Source organism: Myotis nattereri (assembly GCF_964212035.1).
Source record: "Myotis nattereri genome assembly, chromosome: 1".
In the NCBI taxonomy this organism is placed as follows: domain Eukaryota; kingdom Metazoa; phylum Chordata; class Mammalia; order Chiroptera; family Vespertilionidae; genus Myotis; species Myotis nattereri.
Genome location: NC_138075.1, coordinates 208,087,486 through 208,104,875, shown reverse-complemented (window position 1 = coordinate 208,104,875; position 17,390 = coordinate 208,087,486). Strand labels below are relative to the sequence as shown.

Genomic DNA, 17,390 nt, shown 5'->3' with positions numbered 1-17,390 from the left:
GAGGGCCTTAATCACGCGCGGGCTCCGCGCCCCGGGGCTCCAGGCGAACCGTGGGCCGGGACTCCGCGCTGGGACGGCGCCCCGACACCCTCCCCCGGGCCAGGGCCGGAGCCCGCGGGCGGCCGAGGATGCACCGCCCGGAAGAGCAGAGGCCGGGAGGGGCGGGAGGCCGCGGCGGACCCGCACTGCAGCAGCTGTCGCCCGCGTGGGGCTCGCCCGTCCCGGCCGTGCCGCTCCGGCGGTCACACGGCGCAGCGCGGAGGGGGGCGCCGCGTCCCCCTCGCAGGTCCCGGGAGACCGAGTCGGGAGATCCCGGCTCCTGCCCGCCCCTCGCCTCCCCCGCGCTCGCCCAGCCGGGGAGGAGGAAACGCGAGCCGCGCGCAGACACCTCCTCCTCCTCCTCCTCCTGCTGCTCAGCCTCCGCTGCCGCTGCCGCCGCCGCCGCCGAGCCTGTTGCTGCCGCCGCCGCGGACGCCGGACCCGCTGGGTCCCCAGCCGGGTGAAGAGGCGGGAGCCGAGCCGGGGGCCCCTCCCGGCCCTGGCGGCTGGAAGCACGCTGCCAGGGGGCACGATGGACGCCCCGCGCGCCCAGGCCGTCCCCAAGCTGCCCCCCAGCACCTGAGCGCCCGGCCCGGCCCCGCGCCCTGAGCGCGCCGCCGCACAGGTAGGCGCCTTCTCCGGCCGCGTCCGAGCCACGCGGCTGGTTCCTCCCGGGGCATCCCGGCCGCACCCCACCCCCGGCCCCGGAGCTCCCGGGCCCGCGGAGGAGCCGGATTCGGGCAGCCCCGGGGCGATTCTGCGGCGCAGGAAACCCGGGGGCTCTCGGGGGAGGAAGTTCATTGCCACCTCCTTGCCCGCTCCTTGGACCAAAGCGAAACCTTCTAGTTCTTAAGGACCCAGAAGCTCGGAAAGCCTCCCTCCTTCTGCCCTCCCCACTCCTGCTCTGAGGTCCTCGCATCTCCCTCCTTCCCCTCCCGCCAAATATCTCTATGGCTACTGCGTTCGTAAGGCGACCAGGTTGGGGGATGGTCGGTTGGAGTAATCCCATGCCACCCTTTAAAAGTTCAGGGTGCTTCGCAGTAGTAACTTTGGCAGCTGCCCCAGTGCGCTCAACATTTCTTTCTATGGGCACATCCTGTACCCGTCATTTCGAAACCCTGCTTAATTGTTTCTTGCAGTTTCCTGATTGGTCTGTGATTATGGGACCCCCTTCAAACTTCGGGACACGTTGTTGTTTTTACTTAAAAAAAAAAGAGGAGTCGTTTTCTTTGGAATCCACCTAGAGGCGGCTTTCCCCGTTGTAAGTTCATTGATAATAGCTTATTCTCTGCAAGTCGCTTAGAAAGGGAAAAAAAAATTGAAGATGATAACTGTCCCACTAAACAGTTTTTAGAGTGCCCTACATTAATGGACAGGTATTCACTTCACGTAGATCTCATTCCTCCTTTTGGATCATTTAATTGATTAATATAATCAGAAAGAGCATTTTAAAATGACCTGGTTTATACCGGTCACACCCAAGCAACTCAGCTACCTCTACAAGTCCAAACTTCTAAACTTTTTGCACTGGACTTAAGCTGAGCTGCAGCGGCCTTGATGAAAAGCCCTTTTTTTAGGAAAGCAGAAATTCATTCTCTTCCCCAGATTCCAGATGGGATGGGTTGGAGTTGGAGAATGGCCACCTGTGGGTGCTATTGTGTGTTGAGAACCTGCTCTGGGTGGGAGGGGTTGGGTGGAAGAATGAATGGGCGCTGTCTCAGGAGGCTGGGAATCCTCCTTGCTGGACTGGATGCTTCTGAACAATTCCTGTTCTCTCTCTCTCTCTCTCTCTCTCTCTCTCTCTCTCTCTCTCTCTTGGGTTAGGGAGCCCTGGGGCAGGTGGGTCCTGGAGTTGAGCTGGCTACTCTTGTGGGGGAGGAGCTTCTTTCTCCCTGGGAACCTTGAAGACATTCGGGAATAAGGACATTGTATGAAAAAGTTTGTCAACAGAAAAGGGTTGACGACTATTGTTAACAGGTGTTTTGCATCTGTTGGGAATGGAATGCCATTACAGTGTCAAATCTATTTTTTTTTCTAATCAAGTTATAGGGAAATAAGACTCAGAAGTGCTTTCTCACCAGATTTATCTATAAGTAACTGACAAAACGAGCTACTGGGTAGGGAGCATAGCTGTGAGTTAAAGGATGAAATGTTGAGGGGACATTTTCTTTTTTTTTTTAAGTTTTTTTTTATTGATTTTTTTTTTTGAGAGAGGGGGGGCAGAGAGAGAGAGAGAGAGAGAAAGGCAGGGAGAGGGAGAGAGAGAGAAGCATCCATGTGAGAGTGAAGTTATCAGTTGGCTGCCTCCTGCATGACCCCTACTGGGATTGAGCCCACAATCAGGGCATGTGCCCTGACTGGGAATTGAACTGGCAACCCTTCTGTGCACCAGATGACACCCAGCCAATCAGGTGATAATGAAAATAAATGCCTTTATGTGGATTTGTCTAGCTGTTTGCAAACCAGTAAAATAGGAGGAAAATTCATTGATTTTATAAATTATTAATTTAAAAAGTAAAGTTTTGCAAATAGGACTGTGACATAGTCGACCATTATCTTTCCCACAGAGCACTCTGGGGATTTCCCCTTTCACTATGATAACGTTTCTGGTTGGGTGCCATCATGTCAGTGCTGCCATTTATGCCATTATGACATTGTTTGTCATAGTACCAGAGGAGGATGAGAAAGAAGGGCAACTCTGAAGAAACATAGCTTGCCCCTTCTCCCTTGTTACCCAGCTATTGACAATCTCAGTCTCCTAATTCCCTAGAAAACAGCCTTTGCCTGGCCAGCGTAGCTCAGTGATTGAGCTTTGACTAATGAACCAGGAGGTCACGGTTCGATTTCGGTGAGGGTACATGCCTGGGTTGCGGGCTTGATCCCCAGTGGAGGGCGGGGGTGCAAGAGGCAGCCGATCAATGATTGTCTTTCATCATTGATGTGTCTCTCTCTCTCTCTCTCTCTCTCTCTCTCTCTCTCTCTCTCTCTCCCCCTCTCTGAAATCAATAAAAAGATGTATTAAAAACAAAACAAAAAACAGCCTTTATCAGAAGGGCTGCAGTGGCAATCAGATGTACCCCCAAGGGGAGCCAGGTACGGGGAGTCAGTTCCTTTCATGCCAGACCTTCTTGGATGTACTGCTGGGAACAGCCAGGAGTGCTGTCCTAAGCAGCATGGAGCTTCCCTAGTTCCCGTTCACACCTGCATCTCCAGTCACTATGGTGCCTGGAGTAGGGCTGCATGCTTGAGAGGGTTTTGTTTTTGAATATGTTTTAATTTTATGTCCCAAAATGACAACTCCCTCAAACAGATTTTACTCCCTTCATAGCGTTTCTCTGAAGGTCCCTCGTTTCCACTCTTCAGATTCCTCAGACCACCTAACATGTGTATCAGCCCACTTGGGAGCTTCTCTCTGCTTGTGTGTGGGTGCCTTGGCATAATTTGCTTTGCCCTTTTCCTTACCTTCTCAAGTGTAATGGCTGTGTGAGTTCCAGAATGTGATATGTTTCTCAGGCCGTCTCTTTTCTTGATCATTAAAAGCTGGAGAAGCAGAATCTGTTCATTAAAAATGACCGTGAGTGCACTGAGCAGAGTGTTGGTGATGGCAAAGGTTTACCTTACAATTGCCTTTGCTGACTTTTATCTTCATTTCTTCCTTCCCAGCTCCACACACAGATAAAAATATTTTAAAACCAGATTCTTCACAAAAGACAGGAAGGTTTCCATTTTCAAGGTTTTGACATTTTCAAGCTGAGATTTCCATTGGATGGATTCTTAGATTTAAGGGCAGTGTGTCCCTTTTCAGGTTTCAAATGTTCGGCAAAAGATCAGTCATATTTGGGCCATGCGGAGCAGTCTCGGCACTGAGGCCTCAGTGAAGCTGTGCAGAATTCAGAGAGCGTGCTCAGCACCAGCCAACAGACAGGCATTTAGGCTTGAGTGCGCCTGTTTCCTTGTGACAAGCAGCAGCTCTTTTTCTCTTAAAAAAAGAATATACATATCTGCCAATACATTATGTATAATCAGTGATCCTACACTGCCAAATAGGTAAGCATTATGGGTTCATCGTCAAACTTAATTCATCTATGTGACATTCTTAGAACAGTGCCCGGTACATAGTAATACTCAAATATTACTTACTGCTATTATTTAATTGTTTATTTTATATTTTTAGAGTATAACTTTGACATTAGATTTGGATTACTGAGGCCAAGAAAGATTTGGGTAGAAAAACAACCCAGCTAATCCACTAGAAAGAGGAATTTTAGAGTTATTCCCTTCTAGAGATATTCTTATATCTCAAAGAATAGAAATTTGGGCATAAGACAGGTCTGGATTCAAATCCTGCTTTCACCATTTACTTGTACAAGCCAGGGGACCCTTAGGTAAAATGGGGGTGATAAAACATGCTTCTCAGAGTTGTAAGACTACATATAGTATATGTAATATCCAAAAAGAGGCAATTAATCAATCTAGCAAAGTAGTTAAGCCCAAGTACAAACTCTGCCGAAGGACCTGGGTTCAAAACCTGGTTGGCCACTTGCTACTAGTATGACTGAGCAAGTGACTTCAGTTCTCTGTGCAGCAATTTCCTTCTCATTTTTCTTCTTTAAATTGGAGCTGCTAATGATAGTATTTCATAATAGTCCTTATTCCAATGTGGTAATAATCTTTATTGTCCAAGGTGGTTGTGAAAGCTAAATTGGATAATAGACACAAAAGTGCTATTATGTGTTAACAATTATTACTAACTAGGGGCCCGGTGCACGAAATTCGTGCACTGGGTGGGGGGGGGGGGGAGGAGTGTCCCTCAGCCCAGCCGGCCCCCTCTCACATACTGGGAGCCCTCAGGCGTTGACCCCCATCACCCTCCAATCGCAGGATCGGCCCCTTGCCCAGGCCTGACGCCTCTGACAGAGGTGTCAGGCCTGGGCAGGGGACCCCCATCTCCCCCCGATCACTGGCTCTGGCCCCCGCCCAGGCCTGAGGCCTCTGGCCCAGGAATCATGCCTGGGCAGGGGACCCCCATCTCCCTCTGATCACTTGCTCCACCCCCCGCCCAAGCCTGATGCCTCTGACCCAGGCTTCAGGCCTGGGCAAGGGGACCATCATATCCCCCCAATCCCCGGCTCCGCCCCCCACCCAGGCCTGATGCCTCAGCCAGAGGAGTTGACCCTCATCACTCTCTGATCACCAATCACCGGATCGGCCCCTTGACCAGGCCTGAGGCCTCCGGCAGAGGTGTCAGGCCTGGGCAGGGGACCCCCAGCTCCCCGCGGTTGCAGGCTCCGCCCCTGCCCAGGCCTAACACCTCTGGCTGAGGCGTCCGGCTCGGGCAGCGGGGACCTGCAGTGGCAGCGGGGGGCGCCGCGATCATGGGCTCCGCTTTAGGCCCAGGCAAGGGACCCCTAGCTCCCGGGACTGCCAGCTTCGACCGTGTCCAGCTCCCATCGCTGGCTCCACCCCTACTTCCTGCTATCCCTGGCCAGGGCGGCAAAGGTGCCTGATTCTCAGATCATGGCTGAGGGCCGCCTTTGCCCTGCCCCCCAGCTCTTAGCTCCCCCCTGGGTTTCAGATCACTGTCAGTGGCAGGGGGCTTCTTCCTGCTTTCCCTTTCGCCTCCCTACATTGTGCCTACATATGCAAATTAGCCGCCATCTTGTTGGCAGTTAACTGCCAATCTTAGTTGGCAGTTAATTTGCATATAGCCCTGATTAGCCAATGAAAAGGGTATCGTCGTACGCCAATTACCATTTTTCTCTTTTATTAGTGTAGATAGAGGAATGGATAAAGATGTGCTACATATATACAATGGACTATTACTCAGCCATTAAAGATGAAATCTAGCCATTTGTGACAGCATGGGTGGACCTAGAGGGTATTATGCTAAGTGAAATATAGACAAAGACAAATAGTATATGATTTCACTTATATGTGGAATCTAAAAATGAACAAACAAAACAGAAACAAACTCATAAATACAGAGAACATTTTTAAAATATATTTTTATTGATTTCAGAGAGGAAGGGAAAGGGAGAGAGAGATAGAAACATCAATGATGAGAGAGAATCACTGATCGTCTGCCTTCTGCATGCCTCCTACTGGGGATCAAGCCTGAAACCCGAGTATGTCCCCTTGACTGTGGGGAAGTATGGGACTTCGTTGGAAAGTCTGTAAGGAGGATTTTCTAAAGGCCAGAGGCCCCTGGGGGACCTTGCTGAAGGCAGCAGATTTTGCCTTGTCTTTTCCAAACAAGTCTGAGTCCTTGAGTGTTTTATTAGAATTTTAATGTTTAGATTTCAAAATGTGCTTGTTTGAAAGACATTACAGGTGCAGGTGTCTTCTCAAGGATGCTTACCCTGTTGATTGTATTTAGAGGTTAATTTTAGTTCAAGCTGTTGTTACAATAAAAGCCTAACGAGGCAGGCAATCGAGGCTTTTTTTGGCTTCTTATGCCAACCAGTCCCTTAGCCTCTTTTTCACAGAAATGTGTGTCAAAGTAATCATTCATTCGTCATTCAGGGTCTGCCAGTCAGCCCCAGCACTTGATTGGAATTGAACCTGGGACCCTTCAGTCTGCAGGGCGACGTTCTATCCACTGAGCCAAACTGGCTTGGGCTGGAGAACATTTTAACAGTTGCCTGAAGAGAAGGGGGTTGGGGAATACGTTAAAAAAGTGAAGGCATTAAAAAGTACAAATTGGTGGTTCAGAATAGTCAGGGGGATGTAAAGTAAGCATAGGGAATATAGTCAATAATGTAATAACTTATTGGGATGATCACTTTGTAAGTGTATACATGCTTGATCACTATGTTGAACACCTGAAACTAATATAATATTGCATGTCAACTGTAACTGAAAAATTAAAAATAATTAATACTAAAAAAATATACAGGGTGTCCCCCCAAATATATATATTTTGAATAATTAATTTCAATGGGTTAAATATGAAAAGAAAGAAACATCAGTTGAACTATCAGCTGTTCAAGTGTGCATACATTTTTGGGGGGACAGCCTGTAGATTAATATTCCTTTTAGGAGAATAAATAACTTAAAGCAGCTATGCCAGGAGGGAGGGTTATACATAATTCAAGCTAGGACCCCACCCACCACCCCTTTATCCTGTGCAATACAGTAGAAGAGAATACAAGAAGTGAAAGTGTAAGGACTAGCCTTAAATTGGCTCTGTTTTACATAAGAAGGAAATAAAAAAAAACATCATTTCTTATGTGTCAAATTAGGCTCACACTGGTGCGGGAACATTCTTTTTTAAAAAAATTTTTTATTGTTGGGATTATTACAGATGTCCTTCTTTTTACCCCCTATCGTCCCCTTCCACTCCAGGCCTTCACTACCCTACTGTCCATAGGTAATGCATGTATGCATATAAGATTGTTGTTTAATCTCTTCCCACCCCTTCACCCCTCTTCTGTCTGAGAATCATCAGTCTGTTCCATTTCCATTCCTCTGATTCTATTTTATTCTGTCCATTAGATTTCTTATTTGTTTATTTTGATTTTTAGATTAAATTGTGGATAGGTATGCATTTGTTGCCATTTTGGTGTTCATATTTTTTATCTTTTCCTTCTTCTTCCTTTTTTTAAAGAATACCCTTCAACATTTCATATAATACTGGCTTGGTGGTGATGAATTCCTTTAGCTTTTTCTTGTCGGTGAAGCTCTTTATTATTCTTTATTTCAGTCAGTGTATGCTTAATTTCTGACTGGGCCTTTTCCATTTTTTTTTTTGGATGTTTCTAGAAGATTCTTGAGTAACCTTATAACCTTCGTTTTGAACTCTATATCCAATAGTTTGTTTTCTTCCATTTCTTTCATTTGTGACATGTTTCTTTGTCTCTGCATTTTGGCTGCTTCCCTGTGTTTCTTTCTATGTATTGGGTAGAGCTGCTATGTCTTCTTGAGTTGGTAGAGTGGCCTTGTGTAGAAGGTGTCTTATAGGGCCCAGTGGCTCAGCCTTCCCAGTCACCTGAGCTGGGAACTCTAGGTGCATTCCTTTGTGGTGGGCTGTGAGCACAGTCTTGTTGTAGTTGAGACTTGATTGCTGTTGGTGTCACTGGGAGGAATTGACCTCCAAGCCAATTGACTGTGAGGACCAGCTTCGATTACAGTGGGAGAGCTGTTTGCTGTGTAGGAGACACCTTATGGGGCAGCACTTGCTTCAGTGGGGCTTTGGTGCTCACTGAGTCTGCCCCTTGAGTGTTGCTTATGGATGTGAAGAGTTGTAATCTGGTATGGTCTGACACTGACCACTGGGTACACTATCTCTTGGGTCTCCAGGGTGGTGCAAAGTCAGCCACTGCCTTGGGCCACCTAGCAGGAGCTACAGGGAGATCTGAAGATTCCTCCTCTTTGTACAGTGGGGCCTTGACTTACGAGTGTCCCAACTAACGAGTTTTTTGAGATACCAGCTGTCTCTCCTCCGGATTTTTTGCATTGAGTTGATAGAGTAATTTGAGTTAACGAGCTAGTTAACGAGCTCCTTAACGAGCTCGGTCTCAGAACGAATTAAACTCGTAAGTCAAGGCCCCACTGTATTGGGTTTGGAAGTGCCCAGATGAGTCCCAGCTATGAAGCAAGGCAGGCTGGTGCTGGTGCCAGGTCTTGGGCCTTTTATATATAGGTTTGGGGCTCCCTGACCCAGCTGCAGCTTGTTTGATTTTAGCCTGAGCAAGACAGGCCATTTATATGCAAAGCAGATCCAAGCATCTTGGGTGGGATTGTAAATTGGATGAGGTGGGCTCTTAGGGAATCACAAGGGCGGAGCAAACAGAAGTGGCTGTCAGTCAGCCCTGCAACCGGAGGTCCCAGCATAGGAACAATGATCTCTGCCAGCACCTCCGTCTGGGAGAAAACCATCCCAATACGAGTTCCTGCCCCAATGCCAGACAATCCAGTTCCACCTCTTATGTGTCTGTGTCCCACCCCTTGCCTCAAAATATCTCTGTGGTGCTGGAACTCAGAGCAAGCAGGACCTTGTAAGTTCAGTTCATGGTGCCGGCCTTTTAGGAGGAACAGCTGGGTCTCCAGCAGCCTCTGTGTCACTGAGCTCCAATGCACACTGGTTTTTACAGCCTGTAGTTCTTACTGCCCATAGGGACTTCTTTTCCCAGCTCTGGGACCCTGGGCTGGGGGGCTGGTGTGGGGCTGGGACGCCTTGCTCCTTCAGGTGGCCTCTGCAGAGACGATCTCCCTCCCAATTAAAAAAGCAGCACACGTGGGTGCTAGGCCTGTTCGGTGCCTCCTACCAGTCTGTGTGCTTTCTTCTTTACTTCTCTAGTTGTAGGAATTCCATTCAGCCAGCTTTCCAGTGGTTCTGCGTAATGGTTGTTCTGTATTTTAGTTGTAATTTTGATGTAGTTGTGGGAGGCGGCGATTACCTACGCTGCCATCTTTAGACCGTCATGGGATGTTGGAAAGATTGGAAGCCCTGGCTCCAGGAGCTCTGTATGATGGCGAAATAGACAACTGCTCCAAAGGGACCTGAGGGTGATTCTGGGGTGAGCAACACACTGCTCTGATTGGGTGGCGTGCTATGTAAAAATGGACAGATAGTTTAGCCAAGCCAGTGGTTTTAGAATAGACTATTCAGGTGGCAGAATAATTCTGTTCAGCCACGTGACCGCTCTGTCTGGGTTAAACAACTGAAAATTAACCACTGATTTGCCAGGAGCGGGGGCTGGGTGGGGAGAATGAGTGGCCATCTGGGGACACCCTCCCTAGCCTGGAGCTAGAAGCTTCCAACACACCTCCCTTTATTCTTTCTTCCCCTCCTCCCAGCAGTTCCGAGGAGGTGAGGGCAAAACCTGCAGAGGCAGCAGCATCCTCAGCCACTGGAAAGTCCCCATCCTACTCCCTGTGGTTTGCGGGCAAGGAGTGGATGGGGGGCTGGGAAGAGAGGGGGTTCCCAATAGCGGCTTTCTCCTAACCCCCACCATCACTTCTCTGGCTTCCTGATCAGTCAACCCCATCTTTCCTTCATGTACCTCCTCCACATTTATGTTCTTGACAGGAAGATGGGAGTAGCTTCCCATCCCACACGATGCTGAGGACATTTGGTATCATACGTTATGAAATTAGATTCACCAGATTTTAGAGATAGAAGAAAACTTGGAGATGATCCTGTTCCATTATCTTATTGTGTTGAGCCGGCATGGCCATGGGTGAGCCTGAACGCAGGCCCCTGTTCCCCATACTCAGCCCCACGTTGGGCACCATGTGCCAAGCCGGCATGGCCTTGGGTGAACCTGAGAGGGGGCAGTGAAGGATTTAGAAAAGACAGATAAGAGAAGAAAGCTGGGTCTAGGTGGGACACTGCTCTCTCTGATGGAGAGACAGCGCCATGGCCTGAAAGCTGAGTCTTTATTTTATAGCCAGATTCCACGAGGCAAAGTAAGGGCATGGTTTCAATGTTCTCATGGGTTTCAACTCTACTCAATTACATACAGCGGATCAAACTTTGTTTACTTGTTGCACCTCCCACAGCCCATATCGCTTAGCCATGTGGGACCACAGGTTTGGACCATAAGGTCAAGCTTACAACGTTAGCCTTTGGCTATAATTGTGTTGGGACTTACATGTGGCTGTACCACGAGAGGATCGTGCCCTCTCATTAGTCCCAGGCTTGAACCTGTCCAAATGCTGTAGCCGCTCTCCACACTTACAAGAATAAACTTGAACTTTGGAGAAGTTAAGTAACTTGCTTTCTTAACTGCACACTTGAAATTGTTTTCTTGAAGAAACTGAGGTTCTTTGCAGCACTTGGAAGGGAGTCAGGGACTTGGATTGTTCTAATTCTGCCGCCAAAGTTGGACAAGCCACTTATTGTCCAGAACCCAGTTTCCTCATTTCAAATATGAGGGGGATTTCTGAATGGCTTAAAAGGACCTTTCTAGCTTTAAAATGGTCTGATTCTAAGTGCAGGCTTCCTGGAATATGCTTAGCAGGATCCACTAACAAGATTATTGAAGTTGTTTTAATGAAAGCATCTCTGTGTTTCGGATAGCTACCATGTTTATGGACTGTGGTAGGTAGGAGTTGCGTGGAATACAGACGGTCTCTGTAAATGATGGGGTGTGTACACACAGGAATATAACGAGCTCACTAGGATAGCAGATCATACTGAGGGTATGAGGTACGAGAGGCCTCTTGGAATAGGTGGAACCTGAGGCTTAAAGGTCAGAGGTTGTGTGCAAGTGATGTGGATTGAGATGGTTTAAAACAATAATCTAATGGTTTGTTAGTATTTTTTGAATAGTTCATCTGTTTCATGGAACTTTTTATTGAAAAGTAATACAAACAGTTATCTAGTGTGTTACCATGAATCTTATATCAGCAAAATCTGAATTGCTTATAAATAATTATGACTGTGTGTGAGATAGAACTTATTTGATAGTTTGTAAACAGTATGAAGGCCCAGTACACTTTTTATAGACATACTAAGAATGTGCCCCAGCTTGTTAAAAAGTGAAGACTTTAGGCCAGGGTGGGGGACCTTTTTTCTGCCAAAGGTCATCTGGATATTTATAACATCATTCGAGGGCCATACAAAATTATCATCTTAAAAATTAGCCTGCTGTATTTGGTCAAACATTTAACTAACTCACCCCTAAGGTCTTGGCAGGGCCAGAGCAAATGATTTTGCACCCCTGCTTAGGCCATCAAATACTAGTAGTTTAGTCAATGAAATGGCAGAACTGATTAATGACTAATTATTTACCAAATGACTTAAATTACTAAATTCGGTCCTTTTTTTGCATTAAGTACAGAAAACTAAATAAGAAAACTAAAAGTAATTCTGAGATGCTGTTGCCATCATATTAATAACTGCTTCAGTTACATTGATTGACAGTACTAGAATTGACAAATTCTAGTACTTCTTTAATCATGTCTTGGGATTAGCAGTTGTCAGCAGTTGAACTTGAAACAGATTCAGTTACCGGAGTGGACACTGACCCAGACATTTAATGCTACTTTCACCTGTAGGTTAGAGAGAGGAAAAAGGCACGAGAGACCATTATTTACGGGGTCATGTGAACTTCAAGTCTGTCCTCATCATTAAGAGAAGCTATAATTCAAAGGAAAAGAGACAGGGAATACACTTTCATGAAATGTGCTGTTGCTCTTTGCCTCAGATATAGGAGTCTCATGTCTCCTACCAGGAGGCTAACTGTGGCAGGCTAACTGTTAAAATCTCAGAGCCTTTACAGTCTTTGGCAGGAGTTGTGTTCCCGGGAGGGAGGAAGAGTATGCACTGTGGCACAGAGGCATGAGAAATCACATCTCGTATGGGGAACCATAACGAGTTCTCTATCTCCAGAGCCAAAAGGTGCATGAAGGAGGATGATTGAGGGGAGCATATAGTTGGGCCATGTTCCAAAGAGACCTTATATACCATGTAGAAGACTTCAGATGTTATGGGGCAATTATTAAGAAATTATTAGCAGAGGGGTGACATGATCAATTTTGTGTGTTTGTTAAATTACTCTAGGAAATATGTGAAGGAGGGATTGAAGGTTGGGGCTCTTTTACCCCAGTTGAGAAAAGATAAGACATATTTAAATATGTCTTAGAAGTAGTGGTAAGATGAAGAAGGAATCTGAATGATTCATCTTAGTCTATAACAGCATACCATAGACTGGGTGGTTTATAAACAACAGAAATTTATTTCTTACAGTTCTGGAGGCTGGGAAGTTCAAGATCAAGGTGCTGGAAGATTTGGTGTCTGGTGATGGCCCACTTCCTGGTTCATGCCATTTTTTTCTGCACCCTCACTTGGTGGAAGGGACAAAAGAGCTGTCTGGGTCTCTGTTATAAGGGCACTAATTCCATTCATGGGAGTTCTGCCCTCATGATCTAATCACTCCAGAAAGGCCCAACCTCCTAAAATCAGCACATTGAAAATTAGGATTTCAACATATGAGTTTGGGGAGAGGGGATACCAGCGACTCCTTGGCTGTGGCTTAGCCAATAGCATAAACATTGATGCTGGTCACAGAGATATAACTTATAGGAAGGAAGAGAAGTTTTGGGAAGCGGAAAGGGGAGAGGTGAGACTGAGTTAGTTTTAAAATAACTAAGTTGAGACTGAGGTGCCTACAGGCTATCCAGATAGAACTATTTAATGGCTTGTACGGATTTGGAATTCTTTGAGGTTCAATGGGAGATGAACACTGGGAACCCTCAGGGTGTGTGTGGTAGATGCATTTTTGTGCAGCACTCAAGAGGAGGGGTTGAGAATGAGGTGTGGACTCTCGCGTCACCTGTGACAAACGACTCAAGCTCTCCAGGCCTCAGTTTCCTAGGCCGTAAAAAGTGGCAAGAATAGTAGTCTCTCCCTGAGACTAGGGTTGGAGGCGAAGGGTGTTATGAAGATGAAATAACACATGCAGAGTGCCGGTACTTAATAAAAGTTAGCAGCAGCAGCAGCAGGATTATTGGAATGTGGTTGTCGACACCAAGATATTAGGTGTCAACAACCAAGAGCATGCAGGTAGAATGAGGGGAACCGAGAAAGAAAGTCATCACAGAATCTGAAAAGAAGCAACCCGGAGAGGTTAAGATAGAGAACCACAAGTTTTAAGCAGGAAGGGGAGTGGTCAACATTGAGAAATTCATCAGAAAGGACAAGACAGTTAAGAACTAAAAAGTCCCCTTTGGATTTCACAACCAGAGCATGTGGGTGAACTTACCAGGAAAATTGTGCTTCTAGTCACAGGCCAGATATTGTGGATGGACAGTGGGAAGTGGAGACCTTGTAGATTTTATCTTGAAGAAATTTGTGTAGAGAAGGAAGAGTTGTGGCTGGGGGATGTTTGAGGTCAAGGGGAAATACCTTTATTTTTAGGATGGAAGAGTCTTCATTCACTACTTTAAAATATTTGTTGAACCTATTCTGAGTCAGGCGTGTGCCAGGCACCAGGGATAGAATGGTGAATCAGATAGACGTGAACCCTGTCTTTATCGAGTTCCTCCTCAGCATGTGTATACATGCTCAGGAAATACATGGGAGAATGACTATCCAGGGCAAATGAGTAGAGAATAGGGCTTGAGGTGCTGTAGACCAATCAGCTCTGAACAAAAGGGTTTCATCATCCAATGGAACAAGCAGATGTTAGGATGTATCAGATATGGTTGCTGAAAATCACCCATATGGAAGTTGAAGGTTTGAGTCTGGTAGAAGCCACATCCTCTACTGATAAGGACGGGAATGGGGTGATGGCTTACATGAATGAAACAAAACGATATTTATGACAGTGTTTGGAACATAATGGGCACCAAGTACCTGTTAAAAGAATTTGAGTTTGTGATTCAAAATCTCTGAAGTATGCCAGGGAGAGACTTTTAAACTTCAAGTGGTATTATAAGCAATAGATAAGGTGTTAAAACCGGTCTGGTTCAGCAGACTATGATAATGAATAGCTGATATTTTTTTCTTTTGTGAGGGGTGGGGGTGAGTTACTAGTACTGAATATGATTATCTTAAAAAAACTCCTTGAAGCATATGTTAAATAACATGACAGGGTTTCAGGCTGTCCTGGGAGCATTACGCTGTTTTTCATAGTGCCTGCCTTTGTGGGCTCTGTGAAGCTTAACTTTAATAGGAGTTTCCCGGTGGGATCTTTGTAACCTGCTGTCAGTGTGACATTTATGGCATATTCAGATTTTATATGAAATGCAATTTCAAGAATGCTCTTTCTCTGCAGAGCAGTGTATTTGAACGAATATCCATTTCTTCCCATGTTTGGGGTTCAGGCTTTTAAAACTGAATTTATTGGGTGACATTGGTTAATAAAATTATGTAGGTTTGAGGTGTACAATTCTATATAATACATAAACTGTATATTGTTTTGTGTGTTCACCAGCCCATGTTGGGTTTCAGACTTTTAAGTTCTTCTGAAATAATAATCCTTTGAAAGGAGCTTTTGCTGTGACGTCATTAAATTCAAATGCCTCTGTGTCTCCCCCAGGCTTCTGCACCAGGAGAGGTCAAATAGGTTGCTGGGTCTACCATCGAGGAGCGTGGGAAGGTGTTGCTGAGTTTCCAGACCTTTCCCAAAATGGAACCAATCACATTCACAGCGAGGAAGCATCCGTTCCCTAACGAGGCCTGGGTGGCCTTCGGCCTCCAGCTGGTGGGCTCCTTGCCTGTGCACTCCCTGACCACCATGCCCATGCTACCCTGGGTCGTGGCAGAGGTGCGCCGGCTCAGCGGGCAGTCCTCCAAAAAGGAACCCGGTACCAAGCAAGTCCGGCTTTGTGTCTCGCCCTCTGGACTGCGATGTGAACCGGAGCCAGAGAAGACTCAGCAGTGGGATCCGCTGATCTGTTCCAGCATCTTCGAGTGCAAGCCTCAGCACGCTCACAAACTGATCCACAACAGTCACGACCCGAGCTACTTTGCCTGTCTGATTAAGGACGATGCGGCCAGTAGGCGGAGTATCTGCTACGTGTTCAAAGCTGATGATCAAACAAAAGTAAGTGGAGGTGGGGATCAGAACGCTTAAGGTGTGGCAGGATGGCTTCTATTGTATGGGAGCCTAGACGTTTATTTTATGTATACCGGCATTCCAGATGATGCTGCAGTTATATGCGCATTATTTCACTGGAGTTTTGGTGTATGGGGATAGTTTCTTAATAGCATTGAAGAACACTTTATATCAGATGTTAGAAATGATACGTTTATGAGGTAAAAATGCAAAAGAGAAATCTGCCTAACCTTATCAATAAGAGCTGAACTTTTGGGATTGAGATCATTGAAGAAGTGTGTTCTAAAGCCGCGCTACTCAAACAAAAACGTGCCCTGTGAATTGCCTGGGATCCTGGTAAAGGGCAAACGCTGGTTCAGTAGGTCTGTGGCGGCGCCTGAGACTCTGCATTTCTCACCCATGGCCAGGTGATGCTAGGCAAACTGCTCTGCAGATTGGCTTTGAGTAGCAAAGTTCTAGATCAGTGAGCTCCCCATTTTTATGCTGTGAATAAAAATATATCCTATCTAATAAAAGGGTAATATGCAAATTAATCGTCACTCTGTCACAAAGATGGCGGTGCCCATAGCCACAAGATGGCAGCGCCCAGTCCTCTCAGCCCCGCCAGAGTACCCCAGTCCCAGGGGAGGGGGGGGGAACCACTGAGAGTGGGCAGCGTGAGTGGCCTGGTGAAATGCTTGCTTTGTTGCCACTATGACGAGGGAAGCGTTCCACTCTGGCCGCAGAGGCCCTCTGGGCAGCGGGCATGGAGTGGCCAGGGTGGCGGGGGGGAACGCTTGCATCATTGCAGGCCGGGCTGAAGGAACCCCCCACCCCTCTGTGCACAGATTCATGCACCGGACCTTTAGTCTACACTAATAAAAGAGAAAGATGCAAATTGACCGTACTTTCATGAAGCCCACCAGCCAATCAGGAGTGAGTACACAAATTAACACAACAAAGATGGTGGGTTAATTTGCATATGCAGACGCCAAGCGGCTGGGGGCGGGGCAGGACGCTCTGGGCCTCTGGGCAATGTGGGAAGGCAGAAAGGTGGCTCCGGCCAGAGCAAAGGCAATGCCGGCAGCCAGGGGAAGGAAGGCCCATTCTTGCACTAATCTTCGTGCATTGGGCCTCTAGTTTACTTATAAACTGTGTGAGAACATATTAGCCAGTTTCCCAAGGCATGATGCTCACTTAGGCAAGGACCACAAGGATAGTGGATATGAATCTTAAGTTTTGATACTTTCAGGGTGGGTGTTTTGTTGTCGTTGTTTTGTTTTGATTTTTTTTTTTTTTTTTTTTTTTTTTTTTGGCTAACTTCATGTCAGATCGGATTAGCTTGCTGTAGTTATATCTCATGGTGTGCCTGAGAAAAATGTTATATGAGAAATGGGAAAAACATTACCAGTTCTACTATTTTCCTGTTCATCTGTACTTCCATGGTTGTTGGCATGTTTTGCCGTTCTGCGTGAGATTCGTTTCAAGCCCATCCTGTGGGGGTTATTTCAGAAAAAATTGAAAATATAATCCCTACAGCCACTTTCTCAGGTGGCCCAGGTCAGCTCCAACCTGGTACAGACTCTGGATAGCAAACAGGTGAGGGCCCCGGTGAACCGAGGAAAGCCGTGCGAGGACCCTGTGTGCCGTCTGCCACAGGCAGCAGTGAGGGTGCCAGTCAATCCATGTGGTAAATGTCAGTGAGTAGAAGCAGCACTGCTCAGGGGTTCTCCCTGCACCCCATTGGGTGTTTTGCTTATCCTCCAGGACGCACAGAACTCATTGGGAAATTAACGTTTTTGGAGAGTAAGTAGATTTGTAGAAATTCACTTTTGTTTGATCGTTCCTAGGTTCTTTTACACATTC

General features: G+C 46.7%; 1 protein-coding gene across 1 annotated transcript in view; it reads left to right on the top strand.

Moving 5' to 3' along the window:
* Positions 1–476: 476 nt before the first annotated feature.
* TBC1D1 (TBC1 domain family member 1) overlaps positions 477–17,390 on the top strand; it is a 203,138-nt gene continuing 186,224 nt past the window's right edge. Inside the window, exons 1-2 of the mRNA XM_081097673.1 lie at positions 477–664; positions 15,027–15,533. Of these exons, the coding sequence (XP_080953799.1) occupies positions 15,117–15,533 (417 nt within the window). The 5' untranslated portion in view covers positions 477–664; positions 15,027–15,116. The remainder of the gene's footprint in view (positions 665–15,026; positions 15,534–17,390) is intronic.